At 40.0% G+C, this 12105-nt stretch overlaps 1 protein-coding gene across 2 annotated transcripts in view; it reads left to right on the forward strand.

Moving 5' to 3' along the window:
* MACF1 (microtubule actin crosslinking factor 1) overlaps positions 1–12105 on the forward strand; it is a 330626-nt gene that overhangs the window by 241971 nt on the left and 76550 nt on the right. For both annotated transcript variants that reach the window (XM_069479778.1, XM_069479776.1), the window contains 4 exons: positions 386–515; positions 1283–1482; positions 3573–4068; positions 4797–6268. In XM_069479778.1, the coding sequence (XP_069335879.1) occupies positions 386–515; positions 1283–1482; positions 3573–4068; positions 4797–6268 (2298 nt within the window). The remainder of the gene's footprint in view (positions 1–385; positions 516–1282; positions 1483–3572; positions 4069–4796; positions 6269–12105) is intronic.

Below are 12105 nucleotides of genomic sequence, written 5' to 3' on the forward strand. Positions count from 1 at the left end.
AGATCATAGAAAATCCTATAAGAAATTTTCACCAAAATTTTTAATATTCCCACTGAGCATAGCATGTCATCTCCTTCAACTACAAAAGCAACATCATCATCATTATCATATCTTGGCACTTATAGTTTATAGGGATTAATAATTCCATCTTATTGGGTTCTACTGATGTGTTATACATAAGAAACTCAGATTTTGCCATCTAGATTTTCATTTTAAAGTAAAAATTAAAGCAGAACGGTTAAGTTTCTTAAAATCACAAAACAAGTTATAGATAAAATCAGAGTAGAGCCCATATTGCCACCCAATTTTCCAGTCATTTCTATCACACACACAGTTTTGTCTCCTGTCCAGAATCTCATGGCATGCATGATGTTCTTTCTCCTAGGCCTTCCTGGCTGAATTGGAACAAAATTCTCCAAAAATTCAGAAAGTAAAGGAAGCCCTGGCTGGATTACTGGTGACATATCCCAACTCACAAGAAGCAGAAAATTGGAAGAAAATGCAAGAAGAGCTCAGTAAGTTGTCATAGGAGTGTTGCAAATTCTCTAAATTGCTCGTCTTCAAAGCAAATAGAGAATTTCAGCACATCTTATAAAGCAGGAATTATTTTTACTTAATTTTCATAAATAAAGGAAAGGCCCAGATAGAGCCAGAGAGTGACCCTGATTAGGGGAAAAAATTAGAGATTCCACTCAGTCAGGAGTTTGGCTTTCCTGGGCAAGTCATACTGATCAAGAACTAAAGAGAGCATTGATGATGAAAGTGAAAAATGGGAAATAATCTAAATAATCCCCAATGATAGTGATCCACATTACTTAATATATCTTATATCTGTTGGCTTTACTTAAGGGTTTTCTGCTGATCAAACTTAAAAAATACTGATTCAATAAAGAGATTAAATAAATTGTATGCTCATAATATTGAACTATAAAAAATATAGATGAATATTTACTAGCATGAAAGATGTTCATAATATAGTAAATTTAAAAACAGACTATAAAATTATATATACATGTAGTATATTTTACATGCACTTGTGTGTATGTGTGTTGTTCTGTACAGTTTTAATCACGTGTAGTTTCATGTAACCACCACCACAATCAAGATACAGAACTGTTTGTGTTACTTCAGTTAAAAATTTTAAAAGGTTATTTTTAATTAAAAGAAAATTTTAAACAATGCTCCTGGGGTTATTTCCTGTAGTATATTTGGAACATAATTTAGAGGCCAGGCCAGTTGTTGATGAGAGTAAAGGAATACATGCTCTCATTTCCTTTCACAGATTCCCGATGGGAAAGGGCCACTGAGGTGACTGTGGCTCGGCAAAGGCAGCTGGAGGAATCCGCAAGCCATCTGGCCTGCTTCCAGACTGCAGAATCCCAGCTCCGGCCCTGGCTGATGGAGAAAGAACTGATGATGGGAGTGCTGGGGCCCTTGTCTATTGACCCCAACATGTTGAATGCACAAAAGCAACAGGTCCAGGTGAGCAATACAGCTTAATGCTTTAGAGCAGGAAATTGGGAGTCACATCAATCTGGATTTGAATGCTGCTCCCAGGAAATAGATTTTCTGTGACCCTAGACAAGTCATTTAACCTCTCAGGGTCTTAGTTTCTTCAGTTTAAGTGAGATGTTTTTAAGGTGTTTATCACAGTGCCTGTCAAATAGTAAATAGTCAATAACTCTATTCTTTATATCATCAACAAAAGGAGTAAGATGAGTGGATATGAGAATGGGGAACATTTTCTGACTAAATTATGGAATCATATTTTACTTTTAATCCCCAGGGTAGTGATCCACATTACTAAATATACTATCTTATGTCTCTGCTAGCTTTACTTAAAGATTTCTCTGCTGATCAAACCTCAAAAAGGTTGATTTAAGTGCCCGACATTATAGAAATTTCAGTTGCTCAAAATTATGTCATTTCCAATGAAATGCTGTCTACAACCTTTTCCTTATTCTGCATCCTCCCGCAAACCTATTCCATGTCTTCTAACCTTCCACCAAGTTCCATAAGTTAAGACCCAAGAGTAATTTTTGGAGGAAAACTTTCTTTCCGCCCCTGCATCCAAATAATTATTGAGTCCTATTTAGTCTATTTAACAAATATTTTTCTAATCCGGTGGTTTTCGAACTTTTTGTTCTCAAACTTCTTTTGTACTATTAAAAATTATTGGGGATCCCAAAGAGCTTGTGCTTATCTATTGATATCTACTGAGATTTGTTATATTAAAATACTGAGGAATTTTTAAATATATATATTAATTTTAAAATAACAATGATAAAACCATCACATTAACCTAAGTAACATATTTTTATGAAAAAATAACATTTTCCAAAACATAAAAAGTTTAGTAATGAGTGGCATTGTTTTATGTCTTTGCAAATCTCCTTAATGTCTGGCTTAAGAGAATATTCTCACATCTGCTTCTGCATATCTGTTGAGACAGCAAATGCCATGTAGCCTCTGGAAAACTCCATTGAATGTTTGTAAGAAAACAAAAATTTAAAAAGGCAAATAACATCTTTTGATCTCTGTGCCTTTGCTAACCCTGGGGGCCTCCCTGATGTGCCCTTCAGCAGACTTATTCTCTAGTCTGCTTGGAGAACTCCTACTCATTCTTTTTTGTCACCTCTCGGGGGTCTTTCCTAATTTCTGTCTTCTATCTTTTGTCATCCCCAGTAGAATTAATCACCCTATTCCATGCTTTCACAGTTCCATGTTCACATCAATGTTTAACCATTTTTACTTTTGTTACATTGTACTATAGTTCATTATTTTCACATCTGTTATTTCTTGAGGTCATGTCTTATTTATTTTTGTGCAGTGTAAATGCTGACTACTTTCCATAAATTATCTTATTTAATCCTGTAACAGCCAAAATAAGTACTTTACTATCCTTATTTTATAGATGAAGAGGCTGAGGTTTGGAGAACTTTTTAAAACTTGCCTAAAGTCATAGAGCTAGTGGGTGATGGAGTCAGGATTTAAATGCAGGCAGTCTGATTCCAGAGTTTGTCATCCTAACTTCTTTTATGAAAGCAGCAAGGGATAGAAAAGAAGTAAAAAGGCATGGTCCTTACTCTTTATCTATTTGTGCTATATTATAGTACATAGATTATATGTACTATTGGAATTCTGAGGAAAAAACTAAGAAAACAGACATTGAGTGTTGAAATGACAATCCCAGCCAGTAATGTAGCTGACTCTGGGAGCCAGTTTTCTAAACCCCCAACTCAGAGGTCTGAGTGTTGCGTGGCAAAGCTGATGAATGCCAATACAGAGAACAAACTTCAGTGTCCCAGCCTAGGCCAACCGGAGTAACTTAAGTTGAAATAGAATAAGGCAAATAAGGAAAAGAAATAAAATAGACCCAATCAATGATGCTTTCAAAATAAGTTTTTATTAAGCAATTGTGAAGTGATACTGCCCGGTCCTTGGAGTTTTTCTGGTTTATTTTCAAAAGAAGTTGGCATTTTTTGTCACAGTAAAAAGTCAGTTTTTGTTTTGACACTGCTTTTAGATTTGTTTTTTTCTATCTAAACATCTTGGTGTCATTTCTGTTTCAGTTTATGCTGAAGGAATTTGAAGCGCGCAGGCAACAGCATGAGCAATTGAACGAGGCAGCTCAAGGCATCCTAACAGGCCCTGGAGATGTCTCCCCATCCACAAGCCAAGTACAGAAAGAACTCCAGAGCATCAATCAGAAGTGGGTTGAGCTAACTGACAAACTCAATTCCCGTTCCAGCCAAATTGACCAAGCTATTGTCAAAAGCACCCAGTACCAGGAATTGCTCCAGGATTTATCAGAGAAGGTGAAAGCAGTTGGACAGCGGCTGAGTGGCCAGTCGGCCATCAGCACCCAACCTGAGGCTGTAAAGCAGCAATTAGAGGAGACGAGTGAGATTAGATCTGACTTAGAGCAATTAGACCATGAGGTTAAGGAGGCCCAGACACTGTGCGATGAACTCTCGGTGCTCATTGGTGAGCAGTACCTCAAAGATGAGCTGAAGAAGCGTTTGGAGACAGTTGCCCTGCCTCTTCAAGGTTTAGAAGACCTCGCAGGTGAGTTGGAGTGAGGAACACACTTTGGCCATTATTAGTGGCAAGCAGAAAGAAGGGGTGGGTTAGCAGTAGTTCTAAGAATCTAGGATGACCGTTAAGTAGTTTTTGGACTCAGAATAGTGTTAACCTATCCCTTCTATAGTTCTCGCTCTTTTATAGTGAGAACTACTGTGGTTTATTACTCATTGAATGCTAATGTGAAGCTTTAGTGAAGCTTTACACAGCATAGTCCTAGAGATAAAAAGCCCTAATGTAAATTTAGCCAGCAGGTAGAGATTCGTCCCTACAGATGTACTAATATGTAGAGTTACATACATGCTTTCATTGATAACTCACTTATTTTCTTTATATCACACACACACACACACACACACACACACACAGACATCATATATGTAAAGTTAGAACATGTTCTGGACTTCTTATGATGACCTTGTACAAGAAAACTTTTGTCATGAATTCATTGCCTCTTTTTCTGGAAATGTTTATGACTTTCACTTTTTACCTGCATAAAAGTTTACTTCTGTTACTCAGATCACCTTACAAGGTTGATATGAGGATTAAATAAGATATAGTATGTGAAAGAGCCTAGTTATATGCCTCTTTTATGGTAGGCCCTCAATTAACATTAGTTTCCTTCCTCTAAGATTAGCCCATATACTCTCACTAAAACATTTTAAATGCCATGTTCAGGCTTGATTGATTTCAATTTCATTTTCTCATTTCAGCTGATCGCATGAACAGACTCCAGGCAGCTCTTGCCAGCACCCAGCAGTTCCAGCAAATGTTTGATGAGCTGAGGACCTGGTTGGATGACAAACAAAGCCAGCAAGCGAAAAACTGCCCAATTTCTGCAAAATTGGAACGACTACAGTCTCAGCTACAGGAGAATGAAGAGTTTCAGAAGAGCCTTAATCAACACAGTGGTTCATATGAAGTGATTGTGGCTGAAGGGGAATCTCTACTTCTTTCCGTACCTCCTGGAGAAGAGAAAAGGACTTTACAAAACCAGTTGGTTGAACTCAAATGCCACTGGGAAGAGCTTGGGAAAAAAACTGCAGACAGACAATCCAGGCTTAAGGACTGTATGCAGAAAGCCCAGAAATATCAGTGGCATGTGGAAGACCTTGTGCCATGGATAGAAGATTGTAAAGCCAAGATGTCTGAGTTGCGCGTCACTCTAGATCCAGTGCAGCTAGAGTCCAGCCTCCTGAGATCAAAGGCTATGCTGAATGAGGTGGAGAAACGCCGCTCCCTCCTGGAAATACTGAACAGTGCTGCTGACATTTTGATCAATTCTTCAGAAACAGACGAGGATGATATCCGGGATGAAAAGGCTGGGATCAACCAGAACATGGATGCCATTACAGAAGAGTTGCAGGCCAAAACAGGGTCACTTGAAGAAATGACTCAGAGGCTCAAGGAGTTCCAGGAAAGCTTTAAGAATATTGAAAAGAAGGTTGAAGGAGCCAAACACCAACTTGAGATCTTTGATGCTCTGGGCTCTCAAGCCTGTAGCAACAAGAACCTGGAGAAGCTAAGAGCTCAGCAGGAAGTGCTGCAGGCCCTGGAGCCTCAGGTGGACTATCTGAGGAACTTCACCCAGGGGCTGGTGGAAGATGCCCCAGCTGGATCTGATGCTTCCCAACTTCTACATCAAGCTGAGGTCACCCAGCAAGAGTTCCTAGAAGTGAAGCAAAGAGTGAACAGTGGTTGTATGATGATGGAAAACAAGCTGGAGGGGATTGGCCAGTTTCACTGCCGAGTCCGAGAGATGTTTTCTCAATTGGCAGATCTGGACGATGAGCTGGATAGCATGGGTGCTATCGGCAGAGACACTGATAGCCTCCAGTCCCAAATTGAGGATGTACGGCTATTCCTTAACAAAATCCAAGTCCTCAAGTTAGACATAGAGGCCTCAGAAGCAGAGTGCCGACAAATGCTGGAAGAAGAGGGGACTCTGGACTTGTTAGGTCTCAAGAGGGAGCTAGAAGCTCTGAACAAACAGTGTGGCAAGTTGACAGAGAGGGGGAAAGCTCGTCAGGAACAGCTAGAGCTGACGTTGGGCCGTGTAGAGGACTTCTATAAGAAATTGAAAGTACTCAATGATGCCACCACGGCGGCAGAGGAGGCAGAGGCCCTTCAGTGGGTAGTGGGGACCGAAGTGGATGTCATCAACCAACAATTAGCAGATTTTAAAGTAAGTCTCACCCTTGTTTTTTATCTTTTTCCGGCTAATGTGTATTTCTTTGGTTGTAACTTAGAAACCAATTGAGTATACATTTTAACTTCTGTTCTTTCATTATTCTCACTTCCATCAGCATCAAAGCACAGTGTTTGGAGACTAAGCAGTCTCCTAAGCAAACTGGTTTGAATATTTTTCTATTGTAGTTTATTTTGGTTTTTATATCCAATTAAGGATATAGAAAAAAAATGTCCAAGCCTTATCTCTTACTCAAAGAATCTCCTCTTAGGATTTCTTGAGATTTCACCTTAACCAATTTGGTAACAGCAGTGAGTGTGTGTTCAGGTCCCTCTTGCTCAAATTGAGGTATGAGAAGCTATAGGATAAACATGCACTCATCTTCCTAAAGTGTTGATTTTATACAGATTTGGGGGGAAAATATTTGATGTATTATTGATGTATTATGGGATAAAACATAAAATTTTTATTAATTATTAAGGTAAAAACATAACACTTCAAAGAAATCTCCCACTTATAGCAAGCAGCTTAAGAAAATACCTCAGACTTCTTGAGAATACAAATTCTTTGCCTATAGGAGAGTTTGAGAAGTACTACCTTAATTGGAAAATATTTTAATTCTTTGCCTGAGTTAAAATTTCTAGTCCTGAGATTTTGTGAGTATACATGAAAACAACAGAGGATGATTAGATGACCCCAAAGTGTGGATTTGCTGGGTCAGAGGCTTATCTGTTGGGTCTTGGCTCTTGCTATGTGAGCTTTTTGCTACTAGAGTTTCCTTTGCTGTAAATACCTAAAAGTGCCTCAGGTTGCTGCTGTGCATGGAACAGGTTTGGAAAGGATACTTCCAGCACTGTTTTTCTATCACTAGTGTTAATTATTCCCTCTTATACCATTAACACTCTTGCTGTCAGAGTAGATTTGTTCTCTCAGAGCCCCTGCCTGTCAGAGTTCTTTCCCTTAAAAACATGGATGGAGAGGTGGTGTTGACACTAGCTCAGAGCCACATCGTCCTAGAAATGTCACAACTTTGTAGACAAGGTCCAAGTGCAAAAGGAGGCTATTTCAGAAGGGCCCCCTCTAGGAGCTTGGAGTATGTTCAGCACTAAAGTAAGACCTTACTTTGTTCGGAGATAGTGCAATTTTGAGCAACAGAAGTCATCATATTTGGGTTTGTTGAGGTACCCAGATAAGGGAAGGGAGGAGGAAGAGAAAATTCAAACCCACGAGCTGATATGTGTTCCCCTTAGTAACTCCCACACCCCTGTTCTGGTGGCAGTATGGCCTTCCCTGTTTCAGCTTGTGCGTTTTTCTTTCCTCTTCTTGAAACTAATTATACTATTCTCTACCATGGTGATATTCTCAAGGATATTAGAGACATTTGGTGCTGCTTTGTATTAAATGTTGCTAAATTACTGTGCCCAGTTTGATTTCTGTATTGATGTTTTTGTGTAGGGCCTCTACAGTGTTGTACTGGTTGGATTGCTGTGTATATGTCTGTAGGGGGAGATCATTTGTGGGTTTTACTCCACTACCATGATAGCAGGTATTATTTCTTACTGCTGTCACTTGTCACTGTTGTCATTGGGGCTGCCCTTAGCAGTCTGCCCCTCTCCTTTCTAATCTTTAGCGAGCTAGAAAATGAAGTAAACAGGCCTGTTAGAATTGCCTTAAATGCAAGCTGGAATGTAAGAGAGTCCACAGATAGGCATAAATAGTGTTTGGATCTGAGGACAAGTCATCTTTTCCTTGTCATTTAATCTTTGGTTTCTAGAGGCATTCTGAATTTTGATGTTGCTGGAAGATTTCAAGAAATTATTGGACATTATTTAATTTGTATCCTATTATGTTGCCTAGTAGTACTCAGAGCTCAGTAGCTGCCTAGTTGCTTGTTGTAGCCAACTTGTTTCACTGATTTCTAAGAATAATCCTCCTACCGTGTAAAGGCAGAGACTGGACACTGATCATCTGGGCACCTGCAGAGTGTGTGTATCTACAGTGGACTGGTGTTGACAAGGCAAGCCTGGGAGAAGAGTGGCAGCAGGAAGGAGGGTGATGGAGTGCCCTGTGTGTGACCCATCATTAAGTCCCCAGGTAGTTACTATAAAATGGTCAGTATCCCTCCTCAAGTTGGGGACACAAATCAAAAGCCCTGTTCCACCTGTCTACCTTATAGGGCAGTTAAAAGTTTTGGAAAGAGTTTTTGCCTCCGCCCAGCAAAGGTCTTTCGTGAGGAGGGGAGGAGCAGGCTCCTGGCTGAGCTCATGCTGAGCTCATGGGAAGTGAAAACAATGAGAAAGAAAAAACTCAGTGTGTCAGTTCCACAGTCCCCTAGAGGCTGCGTAAAGGGAAGGTCTTTTTGGAGCCATTCTGAAGACTGAGTCATTTTCATGATTTGAGTATTGAGTTCCTGGGTTAATGTGTTGTAGTCCTGCAATAGATTAATCATTCCTTACACCAGCAGCAGACCAGATTCATAAAGTCTGATTCTGCTTTCAGATTCAAATTATTTTTAATAAGGAAAAAACAGATGAAGATAAATACTAAAAAATAGCCATTAGCTTCAAGTTTTCAGCTCTTTTCTTTTTTTAATGGAATCATGCTCTCAGCACAGAATCCGTGTAAGGGAAGAGAATATGAATCTGTGAGACAGAAATACAGGCTCTGCTTTGACCTGGCTAACTCTACTGGGGATAGTCAGAATAGACAGATGAGTCAAGTCTGCGGAGAACCCCAGTCTTACTAGGGACTGTGCGGTAGTGCTGATAAATCCATGCAGCTGCAGTCAGTCTGTGGGAAAAATTATTTTCTCCTTAAATGAATGTGGAAAACTAAAAGTCATTATTCCTAGGAAAGATTTTCCCTTTATTGCTTCTGAATAATTGATAGACTCTGTTCAGCCAGTGAGGACCTATCACATGGGAATGGAGGAGAGTCCTTTTCCATTCTAACTGGGCAAAGACCTCGACCTGCCTGAGTTAGAGCCTTTACTGAGTTCAGCTCTCTGTTGGAAGTAGAAAGGAAGAAGCCATTCTAGATACCACTAATGAGAGTATTGAGCATGTTTACAGAAAACTGGAAAGAAAAGACTTGGCTAATCTCTTCAGGAAATTCCGTTTTCCTGAGCAAGAGAGTCTCTGATTATTGAGGAAAAAGAATTGTTTGTGGCTAACAGGAGACTAAGAAGACAGGAGGGACCTTTATATTACTGAAACTTGAACCAAAGAATTCCCCAAGTGTGACCTTCCTAGGAAGGGTGGAATAAAAAGTAATCTGTTAAGTCTTATGATAACAAGAGGCTTTCCTCATTTTGAAATTCCCTATGTAGGTTTTAGTTATTAAGACTTGACATTGACAAAACCAAAACCAAACAAACAAAAAACCATTTTTTAGGAAGCTGGGTACAGTGGTGCACACCTGTAATCTTAGCTACTTAGAAGGCTGAGGCAGGAGGATCCCTTGAGTCCACAGGAGTTTGAGACTAGCCTGGGCAACATAGTGAGACACCATCTCAAAAAAAAAAAAAAAAAAGATTTGAGATTATTCTGACTCTTAAACCAATCCCTCCTTTGTACCCCTGCTCTCCCTGAAGAACCATGCTGACCTCTCAGTCAGGATGTGGTGGTTCTGGCATCATACGGGTGAGCAGTACCAAGAAACCTGGATGAACCTTCATTCATTCATGTTCATATGTATTTATATTTACTGTTTTTTCGGGCCAGGTTTCAGACTTGGCATTCTACCTCTCAGTGATAAGAAAAAACAATGGGAAAAATGGAAACCTCTTTAGGGTTTGTGGGTTCCTCACAGTGGTTTACTTCCATTAATCATACATTTAAAACATGCAAGCCAGCTGGTGTTTTCCTTCCCTGTCTTTGAGGCTGGGCTGGTGGGATATAGGTGCACAGCAAGCTTCTTTAGGACTATCTTCACTCCTAATTCAGGTTGAGCAGAGCCCAGGATCAGGGACTCAATACACTTGAAGCTTCTATCTGGGAGACCTAGATATCCTACTGTGAAACCAGAATAAGAAGGTCCTGCAAACTCCTTCGTTTGATTTTTATTTTTTTTTATTTTTTTGCCTCATAGAAAGCAAGCTTAGGCGTCCTCATGAGCACATGTGAAAACCCTTGGAAGGCAGCGCCCAGCATAGAGCTGAAAGACTGCCAGTTTGCACAGAGGTACTTACTCCTTCCTTTCAAATGATTACAAAGACACTATCAGCCCATCTACATTTTTGCCAGTTAGTACACCTGCCTGCAAGTGAGTCACTAAAGGATAAAGCAGATGAGGTCAGCATTATCTACCTGCCCTTGGAGAGATTGGAAGTCAAACTTGGTATGACCTGTTGCCTGGAGGTTTAGTATCCCCACCTTTACAGCAGCAAGATAAGAAGAGTAGGTGCCCTCTATTTTCCCCTCCCAACCCCCAGCTCGTGCTGACCCTTGACCTGTCTTGGTTTTTTCTTTCTTTCTAAACAAGGCTACTCCAGATAGAAACTAGGGCCAAGGAATGAGAGAATAGTTTAGAAGCGGATCTCTCAGTTTCAGCACTGCTGACATTTTGGACTGGATAATTTTTTATTGTGGGGAGCTGTCCTTTGCATTGTAGGATGTTTAGCAGCATTTCTGACCTGCACCTATATGTGTAGTAGTGACTTCCCAGTTGCAACAACCATAAAATGTCTCCAGACATTGCCAAATGTCTCCTGGAAGATAGAATCATCCTTGGTTGAGAACTACAGCCACCTGTGTGTGGAAAATTTAGGCTTCAGTTGGAATAAGTGCTAGTTTATTAAGTTAAACATGCAGCAAGCAGCCTTCTGATAATCTGTTTATGACTCTGTGTGGTGGCAACAACCACCTCTACGTCAGCTTTCCTTTAGGCCAGGCCCAGGATTCTTTATTTTTGCTGGTGCTGATCTGTTTCTGGCCTAAAACCTCCTAGTCACTTTCCCTGGCATCTGGAATTTGCGTATAGTTGTTGATGCAGGTGTGGTTGATGACATGTTTCTAAAGAGAAGAGGGACTTCCTTTGTGGAAATACTTTAGGGAGCTTCCTTGCTCTGTGCCTGTAAAGGGAAATACAGTCTGTCTGTTGTTCTGCACGCCAGCCCAGAGTTTGGCTGCTGATATTTATAGCCCTTATGTAGCCATCCCCTCCCCCCCAAAAGAATTCCAACGCTCTGTAATAATCCTCTCCACCCCTACCATGGCAACTGGATAGGGAAAAGGTGAAGGAGCCTTTAAGGCCTTTGCTTCACATTGAACCTTTTCCAGCTCCGTTTTAAAGTATCACCCATTTAGTATTTTAAATATCCGCAAAATTCCAAGCTTGTATCCATTATATCATCTTAAAGGAGCTTCATGTCTCAGTGAAAGTAGTAATATCAAATAGAAGGTCATCAAGAAAGGATTAACAGAATTCACAAAAATCTGTCTGAAAATTTTGATAGCAAGGGGAGATTTTAGAACAACAAACACATATATCCTCAATCAAAGAAAAGGACTGAACAGTTTGAGTTTACTGATATTCTTTACATACAGTATCAGCATATAGCATTCACAACTAAGATTCTTCATTTGATTTTATACAAGAAGGAAGAAAAATCTGTTTCTAGAAATACTAGAATATACCCTATGCAGAACTCATATTGATTATTGAGTATTTGATTAGTGAACATGATCGAGATAAGCACAGATATGCAGAACAGGACTGTTTCTCGTTGTGTCTAGAAACAAATGGTAAGGGGTCTCAGCCTTACCCTGGTCCTGGAGCTTCAGCAAAGTATCCTGGGTGCTTTCAAGCTGGCTAGCTAGTATACCTGCTGTAAG

The sequence above is a fragment of the Eulemur rufifrons genome, chromosome 8 (genome assembly GCF_041146395.1).
Source record: "Eulemur rufifrons isolate Redbay chromosome 8, OSU_ERuf_1, whole genome shotgun sequence".
Taxonomy (NCBI): domain Eukaryota; kingdom Metazoa; phylum Chordata; class Mammalia; order Primates; family Lemuridae; genus Eulemur; species Eulemur rufifrons.